At 38.5% G+C, this 22,705-nt stretch overlaps 1 protein-coding gene across 2 annotated transcripts; it reads right to left on the reverse strand.

The window, feature by feature from the left end:
• Positions 1-1,088: 1,088 nt before the first annotated feature.
• On the reverse strand, positions 1,089-17,268 carry UBXN2B (UBX domain protein 2B). 2 transcript variants are annotated; one of them, XM_062570345.1, is made up of 9 exons: positions 17,126-17,268; positions 15,018-15,118; positions 12,535-12,606; positions 10,883-11,042; positions 10,252-10,329; positions 7,883-7,992; positions 7,176-7,313; positions 4,754-4,915; positions 1,089-2,538 (listed from the first exon to the last, which is right to left on the reverse strand). In XM_062570345.1, exons 1-9 carry the CDS (start codon positions 17,249-17,251, stop codon positions 2,376-2,378), a joined length of 1,110 nt encoding a protein of 369 aa, XP_062426329.1. In that variant the 5' UTR covers positions 17,252-17,268; the 3' UTR covers positions 1,089-2,375. The 2 variants fall into 2 exon arrangements, with proteins under 2 accessions (XP_062426329.1, XP_062426330.1); XM_062570346.1 differs by lacking the exon at positions 4,754-4,915.
• Between the last annotated feature and the right edge of the window lie 5,437 nt (positions 17,269-22,705).

The following is a 22,705-nucleotide window of genomic DNA, read 5'->3' on the forward strand; positions in this document are numbered from 1 at the left end:
TCCCAAATCAAAAAGTCAAACTCTCTAAATCTCCAGAGAGTGCAAATAGTTCTGCTGCATTATTTTCCTATTCTGCTGTCCACCTACTTTTCAGAATCACAACTTTCCAGGCTAGTGTCTTCTGTAATTGGTGGTTCTAGACTTGTAACTTAATGTTTGTCTGTCTACGGATGCAGTTGATCTGACAGTTAGTTTACCAAATTTTCATCACGGTTGCTGTCTACTGTTATTTATCAATGCATTATGAATTGATGATTACCTGAATGAGACCAGTTCTAGTTCTAATCTCTTCAGGAACCCATTCTAACTGTAGCCATCCAATAGGAACTACAGAAATTTATTGCTTTCAGAATGCCAGGAATTCAGTATTCATTATTTCCAGACTTGCTGCTCTCACTCCCTCACCTGCCTGTAGAATGCTGCATGCCCACTCGAAGGCTTGTAAGCCTTAAATCATATGAGCAAGAGGAAGGAGCATCCCAGTCTACTCTCCTTGCAGAACAATGACATTTAAAAATCATTTGAGCTTTAGCTTTGTGCAAGCAGCTAAGCTAACAATAGCACCTCTGAGTACTTGCAGGCTCTTCCTTTATTATAGGAAGTTCATTTATTATAGGAGAGATCTTCACTAAGAGTGAGAACAGCATGACATAGTTGCTAATATATGCTAATTGTACAACTACTCTGACTTTGGCCTCTGCTCTTGTATAGAGAAGGGTTAGCATATAAAATATATGCATATTAAATGCCCATTCCTTTCCCTTTAGGCTTAAGAATTTGGCATGCAACAAAACCACTGCTTCATCACAACATAAACTGGGAAGAATAAAATGTTGCCTATGGTCTTTTAAGCTTAAAAGTTTAATTGCTATTGCACATGAAAAGAATTGATTTAAATCATGCAGATATTCAGATTATAAAACATAGGACTTCAAATACACGTTTAAATGTACATTTAAAATTTACTCATAAATATATGTACTTTGAGGTAAAAGTGTAATGTTAATCAAATATATTGACCAATGATAAGCAAAGTATAGATAAATAAATGCTGATATTTTCAGAAAAAAATAAATCAGTGAAGACAGTACTTTTAACATATATACTGGAACAAGAAATACAGCCCATTTACTCTCCTTCAGAGTGTGATCTACTCATCTGATATAAAGCTACAAATATTACAAATCTGTATACTATTAAAGCACAGTTGCCAGTTTTCCATGATGTAAGATTCCTACCTGCATACAGCAGTGTAGGGCCAAGTTATTTGAAAAAATATATAGTTTCAAAGATTAAACATGGAATTTAATCATACAGCTTCCAGAAGAGTATAATGAAAGTTGCACAACCAAATCCCCATTGAATACTACAAAATGCCTTTGGCCAAAATTCCAAATACAAAGACCTGACATTCAAGTCAAAAATACACGACCAAATAAAATATCTACATTTGTGCACCTAAGTGCAAAAACAGGTTCTGTGTTTGTGTACACAAATGTTTTTTTTTTTTGAGTTACTGAAGTAACCAGTCACATGAAGCGTTATGTAGCTGCACAAGGCTCGATTGCACATTCAAATTCAAAGTGACCACAGGCCAACTCTCACGAAATCTGAATCACAGTATTTCTCCAGATGTCAATGGTCTCTCCCATTTCTCTAACTCAGGGAAAAAAAAAAAAAAAGGAATCCTTATTTTCACCACAGGTAGAACAACTAGAATACAAATGAGAGCAATCTATTACATAGTCTGCAACAGCTGACCTTTGCATCTCTTGATACTGATTCATATTGGCCATGACACAGGGAAACGTACGTCAAATGTAGAATATAAATAATTATACTGTACCAACGAAACACTATAAACAGAATATACAAAACTTATATTAGGCCATTAACTATCTCTCAACCTACAAAATGGAATACTTTAATATTAATACAATTTGGAAGGTAAACATAACCTAAAAGCTAAGTTTTCAAATGGCTGTTTGTCAATGCAGCATAAAACATTTCTACAGTGCAAATCTTATCAGCTGAGTAAAAGATACTGTTCCCTTCAGAAAAATGCTCACCTCTCCCCCACCCAAAATAACTGAAGAGTAGAAAGTGATCTCTCATTCACATTTAGTACAAGGTACAGTTTGAAATTTGCTAACATAGGGAAGCTTAATTTTAACATTAAAAAAACTGAACAATTTGAGAAATTGAAATAAAATAAAATTACATATGGTACAGCTGGAAGATATTAAACCAAAAAATCTGATCTGTGGCAGTGGGGAGGGGAAAAAAGGACACTAATCTTTTGTTCTTTCACCTTTCTTAAATACTCTCCTATGACAACACAGCACACTCCCTACATTGTACAAATAGCTGTAAGATTATTTTAATTGCTGAAGAATCACAGTGTTAAGTATATCTGCTTCTTGTAGCGTCAGGTTTTCATCTGTTAGCTCTTTATTTGGAAAGGTAGTCACAAGAACAAAATCAGCTGTTGCACATGCTGGTCGGGACTGGATAATGAAATCTCGAATATCCTTAATCCTGTGGAAAGGATATGGACATGAAAACTGTGTATGATTTAATTTTTGCATAAATCTCTGAATATCAAGACGAGAGTACACAGAATTGTCTAAGAAACTAAACCATTTAAAATATCCTATTGGTTTAACTCTTCCACTTTGATCCAGATGACTAATTGTAGTAGCTTAGAATTCTGTTTCTTGCTTACAAAAACTGAAAAATAAAACCGAATTCGTGGTTTAATTTCTCAAATCATAAAAATAAAAGTTGTACAACAAAAAATTTGATAAGCTTTTTATTTTTCCTTTAAAATTAAACAAAGTCAAATAATTTAAATATTAGCTGTCAAAAAAACCATCCCTACTAATTAGTGTATGCTAAAGAGACTAAAGTATTAATGAAAGGAAGAATCTGATAATATATGTTGACAGTGATGAGAAGGTAGAGGGGAATAGCAATGTACTTGAAAAACACAAGGTTTCCCTTACTTTCAGTTAATAATGGAATAATTAATATAACTGTTCATAAGACAACCACAGCAACAGTATAACATAAGTCATTTATCTTTATAAGACAAGGATGAAAATTATATAGGATTTGATAGATTAAAATATATATATATATTTCTCACCAAAAATAGTAAGCTGAGTGTACTCTTTGATTCACTGTAACCAATAAGTAGGCATATTCATTGTAACCAAGTAAGCACTGACTAACTTTCTATCAGTCTTCTATATGGTTACTTATGATACACGCAATACACTTTAGTAGCTGATTTTGATCATACATATGCAAGAATAACAAAAAAAAATCCAAATCCAAGAGAAAGGTAATAATGATTAAATAAGCTTCTCTCAATATACCCCTGACTAGAGATTTCCACTCTTACTGGAAAGTTTACCACCTCTAGTTTTCAAGGGAGGCAAAAACCCATCATGGCTACCGATGCTTCCCAGCAGCTATATTGTTCAACTAAGTCATTTCTCCAGTAGATGCTGGGACGGAAAAGCCTGTACTATCAGGCCTGCTAAAATAGGACATTTACTGCAGCGTCTTCCTTACTAGTGCCATCTTAGCTAAAATTGGCTTTTTTTGGTCTGCATATGCTTTCAGGTAAAGATAGCTGCACTTTGGCTCTGCCTTTATTCTAAACCAATAAAAAACAGTTCAACTCTCAAAGTCATGTAATAGTGTTAACATGGGACTGGGTCCACAGTAAGCTCACCTTTGCAGCAGGACACAAACCTCAGTGTCAGCTGCCCTCTAACACAATGGTAAAGATTTAGGTCTAGGGCTGGCCTGAACCTACTTTGGAGCGTGGGTGGAATCACTGCACAAATCTCTGCTCAAAGTTCCCTCAGCCACACAGAACAGCAAGTGTAAAGCAGAGCTTTGCAGAACCTTGCACCAACACCACCTCTTCGGCAAATAAAATAGGTTGGCCAATACCACTCGTGGCAATGTCCCAACATTGATAAAACTGATGGCAAACTCCAATCAGTAGACTACTAACAGATCTAAAACCCCATCAAGTTCACACCCATTCCAGAGAGGAATCTAAAATCTAAAACAAAACAAAGGTTGGTTCTCAGTATTATCTCTAGTCTATACACCAGAATGACAGAATTGCAAATGAGCACATTATGCCTATATACCTTTCTCAGTACGGGCTGCAGCCTATACTTATTAACTATGCCCTGTTTGTCGTAGGCTCTCAAATATAATGAGAAAGTTGGTGTTCTTGAGTATGGGCCAAAGCACTTCTCTGCCTGTAGTATGGACTACATTCCAAGTTCAAACTACACTTCCTGATGTCTTACAATTAAGCATCCTCATAGCATCGTTCAAGTCAGTCCCAGGATCCTCCCGAGGAGGAAGGACTTGGGGTTATACAGACTTAAGGATGACAATATAGCAAGGTTGCCCATATTTGAGCTGCCCTAAGAACAGGACCTCATACCTAAACAAGACACTCATTATGGCTGGTCCTGTCTCTTTACAAATCACAGGACACATAACTGGTCAGGGAATTTTGACTTGAATCAAATACCTTGCATTTCCAATTACATAGACTTTGAAAGTGGAATTCTGTGCATCTCTTGTGAAAATGAACTGTAACACTTCAGCAGAGCTAGATTTTCTCCCTTTGGATGCATTGCTAATATTTACTTAATGATAAAACACAAACTTATCAAAATAAGCTACAGTTACCTGCATTGATGTGGCATCAATTTACCTGTGTGTATGGTTAAATCTTTGTATTAATCGGCTTCCATCTGCTAATCTAATTTGAATTTTAGTTGCTGGCATGGAATCATCTATGAGAACAGGTGCATTAAGAATGGATTTCTCCTCCTCTTCTGGGGAAGAAGGTGTGCTGACTATTTCAGGTGTAAGGCTAGAGAATTGGAGGGGGGAAAAAGGGAGTCATGAACAGAGCTGTCAGCAGAACTGAAGAATGTTCTAGCATCTTTTCCATTGGAATGCCTAACATATATAGTTAATACAAATGAGCAATGAAAATATTCTTAAAGTTATTTATGCATACCTTTCTAAATACAGAGACAGAAAGAATACTTTTATAGTTTATGATTTCAAATTTTTATATATATTTTCTTACAGCTGTGCAGATCATTATATTTGCATCTTTGTTTATGCTTATAGAGAATAAAATGAGTCCTTGATACTAAGCTTTATATGTTTTATCTTATAGATCATATTTATAAAATAATGACGTGCTATTATACTGGACTAAATTGACCCAAACTGCTTTAGTAACTGCTTTCATGAACACCATTTTGAGAGTCTGAGCATCTCATATCTTTTTAGAGCACATACAATACCAATGGATAACTGAAACTACCACATACTGAGACTGGAATTTTATTTAGTTTAGTATAAAAAATAAAGAGACTTGACTAGAGATAATCTTTTGGTTTCTACTTTAATTTCTTGCATCGTTAAGACTCGCAAGCCACCAGCACAAAAAAGCCACACAGCAGGTGCACAATTTTTGTTATACAGAACCTTTCTTATAAATCTTTCTTATAAAAAAATCTTCCATCTTCCCTATCTATTTTTTTAAAAATAACCTGAATAAGTGTCCAATTGAAGAAGTTACCATGTATAATTGCTTACTATGTCATCCCTACCACAGCCTACTGTTTTTTTTAGATCACTGATTGCAGGTTATTCTTGTCTCATTTTTTAAAAAGATAAGGCAGATTAAAGTAAATTAAATTACTTGAAAAGGCAGACCAGTAATACCTTTTTCTGTCAAACAAAGGTATTACATGAACAGAAAACTAGAAGTTAAGTGTGTACATTTCAACAACTAATAACAAACCCGCTGGGGAAAGGTGTTATGAAGCCTCTAATCTTTTTATTTTGAAAAGCTGATGACTGGTATTATTGGGGTCACATTTTTATGGGAGATGCACACATTAGGGTCACCTTTTGAATAAAGCCGTCTGAGATACACAGTCACAGGATCAGCTACACTACACACCTGCTATAGTTTTCAGAGCATCAGCCTACTCTTGTACCAGGATTACAAATGAAACAGAACTAGACAAAAAGCTTTTCTACATCATTAAACTTCAATTTATTTACTATATCCATAATTATATACTGTAGGCAGAGGTGACATTACAATTAGGGTAAGTCGAGAAGCTTCAGCCAGAGGTTAAGTTGCTTCCCTCCCACAATCCAGGCTTGGCTTTCTAATACTACTTCATCCAGGAGAGCATACACAATTTCTCTAGCTATCCAATTCTAAAAAATAGCTCCGACTATAGATTTTTGTGGCCTCATTCACAGTTTTAACTAAATCCTAGTGAGAATTAAGACATTTTAATATAACTTATGGTACACTTACATGCTGGATCAAAAAAAAAAAAAAATCCAAATGAGCTTATTGAATTAATTCCCTTTTTTAAAAAACAGACTTGCCTTGTATATGAGGTTACATTTCAGAACACAGTATTCTTACTGCTTCATTTTAGAGAAAAGATATTAGAGTTGCTTCTATACAAAATACCGTCATAAACATTAAGTCAAGCACGAGCATATTGCTGCAAGAGCATCTCCAATTCCTCTTGTGATGATCCCAGCAACAATGCACAGCATGCACCACACCTAATCCAGAATCAAGTATGTTCTCATTGGCCAACATCCCGTTACAATTAAGTTTTGCCTGTTTCTCGCTAAATGAGGAACAACTGTTTAAGTCTCATTCTATCTAGACAGAAATCTGTGCAGTAGTACTAATCACTTTTCAGATTCCTCTGCTCCCCTTTTAAACACGGTTAAAGTTAAAAAGTTATAGGCAAGAACTAGGAGAGAAATCCCATATCCATTGGAACGCAGGCAAAGGACAAGGCCTCTAGTCTGTGAGCGGGTCCAGGAGATGAAACAAATTAAATTAACTTACATAACAAATTAATTAATAAATTAACTCAACTTTTGTTAAGATTTTATATAAAATTCCATGATTACTGGTGATTGTCAAATTGGTCTGAAATATATGTAGTACAGAATAATTTTATATTGATTTTGTCATCTGATCAGTTTCTCCAGAAGTTTTCTAATGGATTAAACTGAGCTTGTGAAACAGCATATAGATGTAACAGAAAAGAAAACCTAGTATTTTTTTTTACCTTCCAAGTTTTTGCCCTTCTCCACTGAAAGCTTTGAAACGCAGCCTAGGCTTCACATATTCTTGTTCTTGGTGGTCTTCCATATCCAAATTAACCTGGCCACCATGAACCAGTCGTTGAAGTTCCACAGGAATTTCTCTTAATTACAGAAATAAGAAGTTTCTCAATTATGTTCTGAATTGCACTACAAAAATTACACAAAAACCTCACAGGATACAGTAAAAGTTGATACTAAGGTTTACATTAAAGGTCATAGACATCCAATTGCTTTATGAATTGATTTCATCCCAAAACAACAGATGAAATGAAAAACTAAAAGGCAAATAAAATCACCGAGCTAACAGTTGAATCCTAGAGCGTGCTGACCAAAAATGTAAAACTAATCACCATCCTTTAAAAGTAATATCCAGAGTTAAACAACCAGAATGAAACAGAATGTTCCAATTTTAAAAATATCTCATGAATCTGATGACAAATAGAGAATCTGTTTTGCAGACAGGGAAGAAGGAAAAAAGGCAAAAATCTGGTGTAAAGAACAATTTCTGGGAAAAAATCTGGAAGCTTTTAATAATTTTAACCTTGAGGAGAAAGTATTTTTTTCTCTTCAGTTGAAAGACATACCTCCAAAAAAGAGAAAAAAAGAAAAAAAAAAAAAAAAAAAAAAAAAAAAAAAACAGAACCGAAAAACTCTACAGATTTTAACTTACCCCCTTTTAACAGATTCAAGAAACTGAGCATTTGTTGGGTCTGAATAGGATCTCAGCTCTCCGTCATCTAAACTGAAGCCATTCCTCCACAGTTTTAACAAAATTTGAACCTATCAAGCAAAAACAGTAAAAAATACTTTTATATACATACAAATATTTATAAAATATAGATTTATAATTTAAATATTTCAAAATACATATTATATATATGTGTGTGTGCGTGTATATATATATCAACACATCTCTCACAGGTTTTTGGTAGCAGACTCAAACAAGAAGGCAAATGACAAAAGAGGACAGAACACTGCAGAATGTTTTAGACTATCATTGTTAGAATTTTCAGAAAAGTAAACCACAATTATAGGCTACTACTTGCACCAAGACCACTTTTACCCTTGGGGAAAAAGATGCTCTTACTATCCTTGACATGACAGATAATACATGGCGAATGTGTATTGAGCTTTACAGTGTTGCAACTACTTTTAAAAACAATAAATATCTGTTGTTGATAAACCATGAAATAAATCCATAAAACGACAAATTAATGGTGATATACCAGTTCTAGTAAAAACTGTTTTTTCCCCCCAAACCCTTACGTGCTGAGTTCTAATAAAGCTGATACTATCTCCATTCAGTTCAAACTCAAAGAATCCTGGAGATAGCTTCCTTCACTCCCTTCTTGTCTTGCCTGTTGCCTCCAGCCAGAACCTTTCACTGGAGACACTGCAGTCCTTGGAGTCTGCAGCTCTCAACACTTCTCCTCCCTGCAACTAATGCCTTGGAGCCATGCTGCACAACTAGGTTTCCCCAGCCAGTAAAACTGACTTTCCTTCAGAAAACTAGCCCTGCCCCCAGTTATAGTAATCCAGCTGTAATACATTTCTGGCTCTGTACAGCTGACCATTCTCAGAGGAACTGCAGAATGCGGCAGCTCTTAATGTGCCTGGACAGCACACCCCAGCCTGAATCACACCTTTTAGCCTCGCTCATTTTTGTTCCTGCTTCTAGAAGAGCTTAATAGGGTGAGAGTGTCAGTCATTCATTTAATCTCCTGTAACGGAATGGTTTAGTGAATGGTTTAGTGAATTCCGGTCAGTCACAGGCATGGAAACGTGCAAAAGATAAGAGTAAAGACAAGGAACGACTTTTTCTGCTTTGTTTCTCAAGTAGTGAAATCAGCATTTTTACAGCTGTGGCCTAGGAGCCTCTCTCTAATTAGAGCCTTTTCCTCTAATTTCAAACTGCAATAGAAGAAGAATCCTGCATTCCATGCTGTACTGAAAATAATTTGCTGAAAAAAGACCCTGGCATAAACTGTACACAGCTGATATAAAACTAAGACACAGTGAACATGCCATTATTATTAAGTAATCAGGTTCCACACTCAGAAAAAGTATACCTTACATTAACTTCAATACTGAAGACAGTTTTGAATTTGGATCATGTCTAAAGAAAACTAATTTCCATTAAATATTAACAAAATGCTTCAAGGTGCTAAAAGTTATTTTTGGTATTTATGATGAATTTTGTTTCTGAGCACTTGTCTCAATGAAGTAAAGGAGACATTCACAAAACTGCCACCATGCTCAAACTTGTATTTATGGTAGCTGGGACACATTTGGAGGAATAAAATCTTTAGTTCAAGCCCTGACTTGTTTAAATAAAATGAGGGCGGTATGTGGAAATCTGGACAAGCATCCCTCCACTGCTCTGGCTTTTGCTACAGGCAACCCCAGTTCAATTACCTGTACGGTCCCAACAATACCAAAAAGGTAATTGATGCAAAATAGAATTGTACTATTATCTCTATTATCTAACATTCAGATGAATTGCTTTCCTAAATCATAAATTTCAGTAAGTTGTTTGGAGATTGTTTGGTTTTTTGAATGTGATCTATACCAAGCACAGTAAAGATATCCAGCCGATAGGTATTTTCATATATTAGAAAATATATGCCTATTATTGATACATGACAAGAAAAGATTAGACGCAAGTTACTAGTTGCTGAGAAATACTTAATTGATGCAAATCAATGCTGTGAATTCATACAGGCCTTATCTCCTCTCCCATTAAATAAAGCTTTTAATTCTAACCTCTGCTTCACAACTCAGAAGATCAAAATGCTCCCAGCAACACAAATTTGCATGTGTGATCTAATCATCCAACCCTTTTGCCCAGAAATTCTCTCATGCAAATATTATGTATCAAATGAATATTTTGTCTTTGTGGACACTTTAACTTCTACTCATTTAGATATTAGTTTTTCTCATTGCCATAGTTACAATAATACTGTTTTTTTCAGGTTCTAAGCATTATTAATCAGACAGCTGTTGGAGACATCACTTTCTACTATTCAGCATTTTACTTACATCTTGATTTTCTCCATATATGTATTCAGAACGCTTTCGTGATGAGTCACCCAATCTATAGCCACCACCAGAAAATGACTGAAAAAAAAAAAAAAAAAGAAAAGAAAGAAAACCCACTCAAAAAGGCTTTCACAGCTGAATACCTGAAACAGTTTAAGATATTTACCTAGGTGCAAATAAAAGCATCAACAAACTTTCTTCCATGATAAAAACAAATGCACTGTTCTAAATTGTATGCTTTGTAAATGGATAATTAGAACTAGTAATCATAATCAGGCTATGCAGGTTTTATATGACATGGTTTGGTTTTTGATCTGTGCACTTTTTCAAACATTATTAATTCAACATATCAAAAGATAATTTGATTAGGATACAACTACAGTTGATTAATTTCAATCTTAACTAAAAATAAAGCAAATAGTCCCAGTCCAGCCTGATTTTTAAAGATTCCTCTGAAATCACCCCCCTTAACTTTCTAGGGCAAGCAATTTGAACACAGATAAAATATACAACTGTGTTGATCACATCTTCTGCTATTCTCAAACCACAAAAAGGCATACTTGCTCTCACATGGTTATATGAGTTTCAGAGCCTAATGAAAATACAGAGGAAAATACCTTTTTACTCATACCTTAGCTTTACTGAAATCACCAGATGCTCTTGAGGCTTCATCTAATGGGACAGCCCCATGTTCCTTTGCTTCTTTGAAGAGTTCAGCAACAATTTTACTTGGATTATTAGAAGCCCCAGAAATCTGTAATTCTCTATATTCTGAGTCACCTGAATAAAATCTTAAGAATGGTAATGTTCATGAGCGGCAATGCTTTATATACTGGACATCATTTTTCTCTCCCCCTTAAAAGCCTTAACGAACAGAGACAAATTCTGGCACAAAACCTCTCCATTCTAATTACAAAAGTGTTCCACTTAGTTCTGACCTTCCCAGTAATCCAAGCAGCACTGCTCCAGAGACTTTACACTCAGAAAACTACCAAAGTGCCTTCTGGAACAGACCCCAGAGGTTAGGAGCCAAGATCAAGCAAACACAGCCCTGATGCAGCCATGGCTTTACACACCTCATCCTATGTGGATTCCGTCAGCTCCTGGAAAGACTGATCTCCTCAGGGGGGGTCCTGTGCATGGGACTGTGCCTGGGCTGGTTAGAATACAGATTCACAATTAACACTGCCTTGGCAGAATGAGCATAAAACTGTTGTGGAAAAACCTGAACAGTGCCAAAATTTGATCTTTTTAAAGATCCAGTTCTTTCCTGCCAATATTTGAAATATTCTGAAACATTATTTAATTAACCTTTTGAGGCATTTTAAAGTCTGCAGAGAATGCTGTGAAAGCTAAATTGCTACCTTTTTCTGCTACATAGCCCTCACATTCAGAAGTGGGACTACAAATAGTTCTCTTTAAAATTACATTTGTTTGACTATGAAAATCAAGATACTCCAGTTGGAAGGGGCTATGAATGCCTAAACACCAACGATACTAAAGAAAGAAAAAAAAATACCCCCCCAAAACTATGTATAAATACAAAAAACTAGCAAACCTGAGAATTTGATTCCTCTTCGATTACATGCAGCTTTAACAGCTAATAATGTAAGTGGTTTCAGCCTTCCTCAAGTTTGTGACTTAACCACTCGGAGCCACGTAAATCAATTCATTCATTTGAAACTGTTACCACGGCCAATATCTTCAAAATTAGGTTGACTGCACCACATTCTACAACTACTCAGTAGCAGCAGTGGGTATGAAGCACATATAACCATGCTACTATTACAATGTCACATAACTGGCAAACCCTAAATACCATCTCTCCTCTCTATTTACAAGACTGTATTTATCATCCTGACTGACATTTATGTGGAATATCTTTAGATATAAGAATTTTAAAGAATTACGATGGTAAGGAGATGAAAAAAATATGAACTCTGATAAGAATTCAAGAATGAGGAAATAATCAAGTATTTGAGTAAGGGATATACAAAACCACTCAGGAGGTTTATGACAAGGCAAAAAACCATCTTCATTCCAAGTGTAAGTTATTCAAGTATAAATTGGCCTTAGATCACTAGAGCCAGATTCTGCTAAATTTAGTTTTTATTATAGGAGTATATAGCTAATATACTCCAACACCCTCTCTAATAAGAGACATAGCACCCCTTTAGTTACTATCTACTTTAGTCATTTTGAAAAATGGGGAGAAGGAACAAATCAACATCAGAAAAAAAAGTTACTTTCACAATTGTTAAATGACTATTGTTTTTACAATACCTCTGGTTTTCTTTGTCATCGCTCATGCTTCTCTCTGGTTTTCTCAGACTTCTAAAAGAATCAATTTTAAGACTGCCAAGAGAATAAAACAAAATATTTAAGCATATCTAGCAAATGCACTTCGCAGTGTATCAGAGGTAATAAGTACTGCTGAAACTTATTTTTTTTTTCAAAAACTAGGAATAATATTTTTTTTAAATAACATGAAGCACTCTTTTTTTAAAAAAAAAAAAAAAAAAAAAAAAAAAAAAGAAAGTCCTCCAGAAGATGCATCCCAAGGATGGTCTCCCATATCTGTTCATGTAATGAAAGTGAGTTTATTATTTTCACATCACGCTTCTTTGGCCAAAGTACATACTCATGTATACTTACCACAGAATAGGAGGGGAGAGGCGTGCGTATGGCACAGCATTTTGCAGTATCCTGGGGAATGCAGAACTCTGCTTTATGATACTGGTGGTACCACAGATAAATGTAATATGCAATCTGAACAACTGTTGCAGAATCTAGTCTACCAGTATCAATTACATTACAAATCCCTTCTACAACATTTTTAGCTGATTTTGTGAAGGTATTAGTCACTACTGCTTTCCTTTGATGATGTCCTGGAAATCCCTGTCGATAAGGACCCTAGAAACATTTTCAAAGATGATTAAATGCAAAATCAGATTCTGTCTTATGATAGGGACAGATCAATGAGCTACCAGAGCACAATCTAGATAGTTTGCAAACCTGTAGTGCGCCAGGAACAGCTGTACAGATGTACACCCCTATCCTACATTACTCTATGATAAAACTCCTCAATACAAGATATATGAAAAAGTAGCCAACTATTATGGGATTTGAACATACATACAATCTGCTACTCAATCGCAGCTCTCTAGATTTAGGCAACTTGTTTGGCTACTACACCTTGTTAATCAAAGTATCAGTGTTGATGAAACAATGTAATTTCATATCCTAATGAAGTATCTGTTCCTTATTACTTTCTCAGAAAAAATGGCATTGTTACAGATTTAGGTCGTGGACACAAGCATTAGTTTAATCTCTTCCGTTTTCTTCTCTTTGTACAATTTGTACATTGTAAGTTTTGTGAGACTTATATTTTTTGTGCTAACAGTCATAACTTTGTTGAAGGTGCTGGAGTTTATATAACATGATAGCTTATATAACACGGCATTTATTCCAGCAGAGGCCAGAGACATCCTTCCCTACCTGTGATTTTGGAAGACCAGATGAGCAGATGACTTCAAGAGCAGCACTATGCTTCCTTGCAGTTAATATGCTACTCATCTGAGAGTAAACTAAAGTCTATTAAATAAATAAAAAAAAAAAAAAAAAAAAAAAAAACTTATTCTGAGTATCACACAGACAGCAGCCATTTCTTCTTTCAGACTGCTTCCAGCATGAATGCCAACAAAGAGGGAATATTTGCCAACAGCTATCACATGGAAGTATTCCAGATACTGTACTGTAGCTGTTTCTTGAATTGGAATATAAAGTTGTAACTTCATGATACGTACTGGCAAACACAGTGGTTTGCTTAATTTGTTTTTAAACACAATTGAGTGATTAGTCATCTTAGATAATTTTACCACAGAGAAAATAACCTATTAATTTCCAAGTGACAAATCTTGCACTAAAATCCCTCTTTCTAAAGATCTGCACTTGCAGTTGTACTTGAGGTATAGCTCTGATGATGGAAATCTATGAAACAGAGATCCATACTGGCAGCAGTCGCTGAAACACAAGCCAAATGAAAGACTTATTGTGGCCTCGCTGGTACTAATGATTTAAAGACTTCTTTTTTTACAAAGAGATGAAATAAAAATTCATTAAGAGCCGCCAAGACCTCCCTTTAGGAATTTTAAAACTGTATCGAGTCTTTAAATGCTATGCAACTGCAAATACCGCATGTCAGCAAAACTTGCCTTTTTGCCAACATGCCCTTACTTTCTGCCCAAAGGCACAGAAAAACGAAGAAGTTCTGCTTATTCTTCTCATCACTCATAACATAGTGAACCTAAATCATTTTTCTAACGAAAATGATTGCCTTATTGGACTGGTTACTTAAATAGCACTGACCTAAGTACAACGTGAAAGCAGCTCACTCACCCGGTTTCACACAATCCACAGATTTGCTGAATTTTGAAGAAGTGGACAGCTGCAGTATTTTTCTGGTACAGCAATTTTTTTTCTATATATGTGAAAACAGTAACACTACATTTGACTTACAGCATCTTAATATTATCTAATCTTTTCTAAAGTGGGTTTAGAGTGATTTGAAATACAGCATGGAGGCTCCTAAAAGTAAAGTAGTCTGAGACAGCAACTGATTTTAAAGGGATTCACAATTCAGGATTATGAATTTCTATTTGATCTCCTACTTGTACAGAAAGACTAGTATGATGACAAATTTCAAACGTTTATGAGCTGATACAATACCTAATTAACACATTCCTGAAGTACAAAGCATGTCTTACCTCTGGTGTACTCTTGAGTTACTGATCTTTGTAGTTGTTGCTTTGTCAGGACACGGTGAGTGCCTTTTAGCTTCATCTTCATACAACCCTGCCAAGGCCAACTGCAGAAAACAAGAATCTTCTTAAAAGCCTGTAACTCTAAAATTATATACAGCAGAAATAAGACAAAGCTAATGCAACAAAGAAAAAAAAAGAAATTAAAAAAAGAAAGATATCCTCATGAGAGTGAGAACCCCTACTACTTCCGTAAATTCAGTTTTCTGCCTTATGAATAAAATGCATGACGTTCAACATGATCATACAAGTGTACTTGGAACTTGTACTATGCATTTACTTAGTCCACACTGCTTCAATACTTACATTCAGCCTGTATTAGACTCAGAACTACAGGAGAGACTTGTATATGTACATCTACACACTAATATTATGCTGAAATAAAGTTGCTGTGCATCCCTCTCTTAAAACTGAGAAGTACAAAATGAAATTTATAAACATTTTACACAAAAGTGAGAAAAATGCAACTTGAATAAACTTGTACTAGAATGAAGATTCAAATTCAGCCTTAATAATTTGAATTCAATATAGCACTGCAGATACTTTAAGTGAGTTTTCCCCAAAGGTACTGCAAATGCTGCCATACCACTGGCACACTCATTTTTAAGAAATGCTGTGGGATGCACATCTAACATGCTATTTTTAGCATATACTTTTGTTCTGAATAATATTCTACTTTGTTTCTCAAAATTAAGGAAATTTTGTCTTCACAGTGCCATAATTTGATTTTTTTTTCTTTTTGGGTTGGGCTCTGCCAACAATATTAACATTTTATCATACACACCAGAATAGGTACTACAGGGCTACAATTTCATTACAGTTTTATGTACAAGCAATAAACATTAAAATAAAATGAAACATCATCTGTCTTTCAAAACAAGCTGTTAAAAAGGAAAGCATATTAATACTGTATCATTATGAGGCATTTTCTGGGAAAAAACGAACTGAAGAATTGTAGCTATTAAGAAAAACTGAGTAAAGAAAATGCTTAAGAAATTGTCTAAGATATCTACTTTCTCTGAGAATACAAGCATCTTCTAGGTAGGTAAATGAGGAAAGTCATACACAACAGGTCCATATGCAGATGGTAAAAGGAACGGGCAAAGACGTATTCTGTACCACTCCTAATTCAAAGACTGTGGGATGCTGAGGGGGAATAGTCAAGGTTCTGTGCTTTCTTTATACCACATCTCTTATTGCCATCATTAGACATCAAATATTGAGCTAGATGGACCGCAGCTCTAAGAAGAGCATTTCTTTGCTTCTTAAAGTTTTATTACGAATCATCTACCCCAAAAGCCTGCTTACTTCTATTTTCTGGTTGAAAACCTTATGAACCAAGAATATTAACACATATAATATAACTGGCACATACTATAACAAAGTTAATCTCAACAAGAAATGCTGAAAAACCTGAGTAATAACTATATGAGAAAAATGGATACAGATTTTATGTTTTTACATAATTATGTAAAATTAAATAAAACAGGAACATAGTTGCTGCAAGTTTCACCTTTTCTCTAGTCAATTTATTGCTAAAATATTTTGAACCTTCAGCCAATCTGGAAGTCACAAGAGTGAATGTCACTAAAAATGCTCACAGATGAAAATTTAAGGACCAACGTGGTGTTACATCTGTGACCACACTTTGTCAAAACTGTTCCTGTAGAAATCTACAAAAAGGTCTTGTCCATGCATTTGGGAAGACTGACATTTTCATGCAGACACACCTACTAGACGATCAGAAGAAGGTAAAAAAAAGTGCCGAAATAATTGGTATTACAAATAAAACCCATTAACTAAAGTCTCAGGAGAGCCCTTCGAGCTTCGTGGAGAGACAACCACCACACACACAAACTCCTCATCCCTTTCTGAAGTGCCTGCTCTTCGCTGAGAAGCTTCTTGCTCTTCCCAGGCTCAAAAGAAGGGAAAAAAAAGAAAAATAAAAGAGGGAAGTTTCCTTAGAGCCCGGCCGCCGGGCCCGGCGCCCCTCCCGGGCCTCCGGAAGCCGAGGCGGCCGCCCCGCGGCGGGACGCCCCATCCTCACCGCTCACCTGCAAATCCCGGGCGCTGGGCGGGCGGCCGCCACTCCGCGGCTCCCGGCCCCGCCGTCCGCCGCCGCCGCCCGCCGGCGACACGTCGCCGTCCTGCGGCGCAGCAGCTCCCTCGCCGTCCGCCATCTTCGTCGGCGGCCGCCACGCCCTGCGGCGGCCGCGGCGGGGGCGCGCGGGGCGGGGCGCGGCCGCGCTTCCGCCGCCGCCGGCTGCCGAGGCAACGGCGGCGGCGGCGGGCGGGTCCCGGCCTGTGCCGCGGTGCCCGCGCGCCCCCGCCTGGCTGGGAGGCGCGAAGCGCGTGCGCGGCCCCGGCGCGGGGCGGGAGGCGCCGCTTCGCCCCCGTCATGGCGGGGCGCGGTGAGGCGAGGGGAGGCGGGCTGAGCTCGGCTCGGCTCGGCTCGGCTCGGCTCGGCTGTGCGCGGCGTTAAATGGCGGGCCCAGGGCAGAACTGCAGCCTCCCGTCAATAGCGGTTAAATATTCAGGGCCCTTCGGTGAAGCGCTGGAGCAGGCTCGGAGGCAGAAGGGGCATCAGCCTGGCAGATGCAGCAGTCAGTGCTAACGCCGAGCACACAAAATGGTGGCCTCGGGGGTGCTAGATTGGTTTGACAAGTGTGAGGTTTTGTTTGCTTTCAAACTCTTAAAGATCGGGGTTAAAAGCTTTTTCTAAAAATGGGAACAGAATGTGTGACATCATATGAGATGAAGTGCTCTAAAACTTAACAGAAAAAATCCTCATTGGAATTGTGAAGTGACAGCTGGGATCACATCCAGTTTCATGCAGACTGGACAATTAACCCCCAACTGAAACATTAAGGGGGAACATTCAGCTAGTACATGGCTATGACTTGAATGCTGGACTGAAATACTAAAGCATACAGCTGGATATGGCTCATGCTCAGCTGAAATAGCCAGCTAATGTTCCTCATTTGCTTTCAACTCCCGTTCAGCTGAAACATCTACCACTTTCTCTAATGAATCTGGCTAGACCCTGTTTACGATAGCTTACATTTCAGAAACGCTGGGAACTGTGGTTAACAGAGCTGAAGGCACACAGACATTTTAAGAAACACTCTTAAGCAGTGCACTTAGTTTGTGCCTTCATAGCCAGACCCTGAGTGAGCACACAGAGCGAACCGTTTCAGCTGATGAACTACAGGAACAAAATTGTGGTCCGTTACCCAGCTCCATCCCAAGAGTCAATATCTGCTATACCATTGGGGTAGCGTTGTTATAAACAAAAATGTAGATACAAATGGGTATTTATTTTCCTCAGAACTTTCAGGTGTTTGACAAAAAACAATAGTGAGGATTGCACATACAAGACAATTCAAGTAGCTCACATGTTCTCAGCTATGTTTTTGGATCATGTCTGCTGTAATGACTTCTTACTCTGTTTTATTACAAAAGAGTAGGAATATGATCCAACTTCAGTTGGCACCTGTAGTTGAAGCCTTTCTATGAATATGCCAAGAATAAAAATGTAGTCACGTGTTTCATTCATCCTTCCTTGGATTGATATGTAGTATGCAGTTGTCATCTAAATGAAATTGTCCTGTGGTGATACAGACTGAATTAGCAGAGAGAATGTATAAACTGTAATTGCTTTAAAAGCCAAATAACTTTATTATGAAATCAGTTTTTTATAATTAGATGTCCCATATTTTGACAGCCCTATCTTCCTTAAACATTGGCATTATTCATGTTTGTCTATGATTGCCTCCTCTTTGTTTAAGACTGCCAACAATGTTTCAAGAGATCACCTGAATACAGATTAGCACTTAATTTTTCTCAGTGAGAATTTATATTGGCACAGACATCTGGAAATTTTAATCTGTCTATCCCAAGCAGTCATTTTAATTTGCATAACATTGTTATTGTGATCAATGTTTTCTTGCACAACTATAGATTTATAACAATTAATTACTATCTAGTAGATATTGTTCCTTAATTAGAATTGCTCCTGCATTTTTTTTATGTCTGAAATACTCTTCAATTAGCCTAGATATTTTCCTTCTGTAAATTAAAATGAGCATCATTTACCATATTCTGTTTGGGAGTAACTCAGGTGAAGGACAACACACCTTTTATTTTCCAAATCTCAGTGCAGTTGGTGCTATCCAGAAGTAACCCTGGACTTCAGGAGAGCAGACTTTGGCCTCTTCAGAGACCTACTTGGAGGAATCTCACTGGTTAAGGCCCTTGAAGGAAGGAGGTCCAAGAGGCTGGCTAGTATTCAAGCATCACTCCTCCGAGCTCAAGAGCGGTACATTGCAAGGAGAAAGAAGTTCAGCAAAGGGGGAAGGAGACCTGCATGGGTGAGCAAGGAGCTCTTGGCAAAATTCCAAAAGAAGAAGTACATAGAATGTGGAAGAGGGTACAGGCTACTTGGGAGGATTATAAGAGTGCTGTCAGAGTATGTAGAGATGCAACGAGGAAGGCTAAGAACCATTTGGAATTAAGTCTGGCAAGGGATGTTAAGGACAACAAGAAATTCTTCAAATATATTTCAAATACATCAGTAGCAAGAGGAAGACTAGGGAAAATGTGGGCCTGCTACTGAATGGGGTAGGGGCCCTGGTGACAAGGGATACAGAGAAGGCAGAGTTCTTAGCTTCAGTCTTCTCTGCTAAGGGCAGCCCTCAAGAATCCCAGAGCCTAAAGACAAGGGAGAAAGTCTGGAGAAAGGAAGACTTTCCTTTGATTGAGGAGGATGGGATTAGAGATCGTCTGGGCAAACTTGACATTCACAAATCCATGGGCCCTGATGGGATGCACCCCTGGATACTGCGGGAGCTGGCGGATGTTGTTGCCAGGTCTCTCTCCATCATCTTTGAAAGGTCCTGGAGAACTGGAGAGGTGCCTGAGGACTGGAAGAAAGCCAGCGTCACTCCAGTCTTCAAGAAGGGCGAGAAGGAGGACCCATGCAACTATAGGCTGGTCAGCCTTACCTCCATCCCTGGAAAGGTGATGGAACAGCTCATTCTGGAGGTCATCTCCAGACATATGGAGGAAAAGAAGGCGATCAGGAGTAGGCAGCATGGATTCACCAAGGGGAAATCCTGCTTAACCAATCTGATAGCCTTCTCTGATGGAATGACTGGCTGGGTAGAGGAGGGGAGAGCAGTGGACGGTGTGTACCTTGACTTCAGCAAGGCTTTTGACACTGTCCCCCATAACATCCTCCTAGGCAAGCTCAGGAAGTGTGGGTTAGACGAGTGGACAGAGAGGTGGACTGAGAACTGGCTGAAAGGCAGAGCTCAGAGGGTCGTCATCGGTGGTGTGGAGTCTAGCTGGAGGCCTGTGGCTAGTGGCATTGCCCAGGGCTCAGTACTGGGTCCCATCCAGTTCAACTTCTTCATCAATGACCTGGATGAGGGGACAGAGTGCCTCCTCAGCAAGTTTGCTGATGAAACCAAGGTGGGAGGAGTGGCTGACACACCCGAGGGCTGTGCTGCCATTCAGAGAGGCCTGGACAGGCTGGAGAGTTGGGCAGGGAGGAACCTCCTGAGGTTCCACAAGGGCAAGTGCAGGGTCCTGCACCTAGGGAGAAATAACCCTAGACACCAGTACAAGCTGGGAGCTGACCTTCTGGAGAGCAGCTCTGCAGAGAAGGACCTAGGAGTGCCGGTGGATGACAAGTTGACCATGAGCCAGGAATGTGCCCTTGTGGCCAAGAAGGCCAATGGTCTCCTGGGGTGCATTAGGAAGACTGTTTCCAGCAGGTCGAGGGAGGTGATCCTGCCCCTCTCCTCAACCCTGGGGAGGCCTCATCTCGAGTCCTGTGTCCGGTTGGGGGCTCCCCAGGAGAAGAGAGACATGGAGCTACTGGAGAGAGTCCAGTGTAGGGCTACAAAGATGATCAGAGGGCTGGAGCATCTGCCCTCTGAGGAACAGCTGCAAGAGCTGGGCCTATTTAGCCTGGGGAAGAGAGGACTGAGGGGGGATCTCATCAATGTGTATAAGTATCTGAAGGGAGGGTGTCAAGGGCCAGACTTTTCAGTTGTCCCATGTGACAGGACAAGAGGCAATGGGCTCAAACACACACAGGAAGTTCCCCCTGACCGTGAGGGGGAATTCCTTTTCCGTGAGAGTGACAGAGCACTGGAAGAGGTTGCCCAGAGAGGTTGTGGAGTCTCCTTCTTTGGCGATCTTCAAGGCCCGCCTAGATGTAACCCTGTCTACCATGCTCTAGGTGACCCTACTTGAGCAGGGAGGTTGGGCTAGATGATCTCCATTGGTCTCTTCCAACCTTACCCATTCTGTGATTCTGTGATTCTGTAAATTAATATTGTCAGTCCTATTCTATATTTATTTCATTATGATGCTCTAGTAGACATCTTGTCTCCCTCAAGTTAGGACAACTAATGAGTACAGGGGCAAAGTACAGAGAAAGATTGAGGTTTCAGAGGTTTAACAGTTGGTCTGCAGTGGAGCAGGCACTACAAGCTATAAAATAGTTCTTAGAGACTGCAGGACAACGAAAAGCAGTAAGGTCATGCTTACATTGATGTGAGAGCATGTTTAGAAGCAGCAAGCCTGCAATGGGTCTCCTACCACAGCTGCAAATGAAGAAGTTATAAAGATAAAAGTATTAGACAAATTGTTCTGCAGAACTAAGGAAGCCAAGTTCCCCAAAATGTGTATTCCACATTCCTTATTTTCATTTCTCCCTTTATACCTTCTTCCATCATATCCCTCTCCAGTTCCTCAGTGCCAATGCTATGAAAATACCAGGTACTTTCCTTCTCCCATGCTCCCTACAGCTCTTTCAGCATCTCCAGTCCCCTGCAGCATCATTAGCTCTTTTGTGTCCCCAGACCCTTTGCACTGCTATGTCCCGTCTCCCTTACCTTGTCTCTGAGCTACCCGTTTTAGCCCATTAGCTTGGACCAGGGATATCATCTGCTTGTCTGGAGCTGCGTATGTCCTACTTGACTGTCTGTCCGTCTCCCAGTAATATGAATAGACTTCATTATCCCTGCATTCCCAGATGCATAAATAAGCTTTCTTTGCTTTACTTGGGCACCTATTTGCACGTATTTCTTATATTTATAGGAAATCAGTATCTTTGAGGCCTTTACCTCTTACTTTGAGGCCTCTGCTTCTCAGTTTAACTCAATTGAAACTGGCTAGTGGGGTCATCAAGGGTAAGAGAAAGGACTAACGGATGGATAAGAAGGTGTGCTGACCGTGTAATCACATAAGCTAAGTTTTCTTCATAAACTAGCCTTAAAAATGTTCATGTGGTCACAGCCTCTGGCAAATATGACACAATCTTTGCCACTAAACAAACAATGATGTTGGCTCCCCAGTAATGTTTCAATAAACTTTCTACCCTCAGCACTCCCATTTCTTGTTCTTCTGTTTAACTGTGCAGCCCTTTCTCCATGAGCAGATATTACACGTAATATTATTTGTATATAATTAATCTAACTTTTTATGATACAAAGAGCTGAACATCCAACTTAAATGAAATAGAATAGTATGATCAAGGTTAGAGTAAATAATAGGTATAAAGGAAATCCATGACTGTAGGCCAAATCCTGCATACCTTATTCCTACTGATAGTACAGAGAAAC

The sequence above is a fragment of the Rhea pennata genome, chromosome 2 (assembly GCF_028389875.1).
Source record: "Rhea pennata isolate bPtePen1 chromosome 2, bPtePen1.pri, whole genome shotgun sequence".
In the NCBI taxonomy this organism is placed as follows: Eukaryota; Metazoa; Chordata; class Aves; order Rheiformes; family Rheidae; genus Rhea; species Rhea pennata.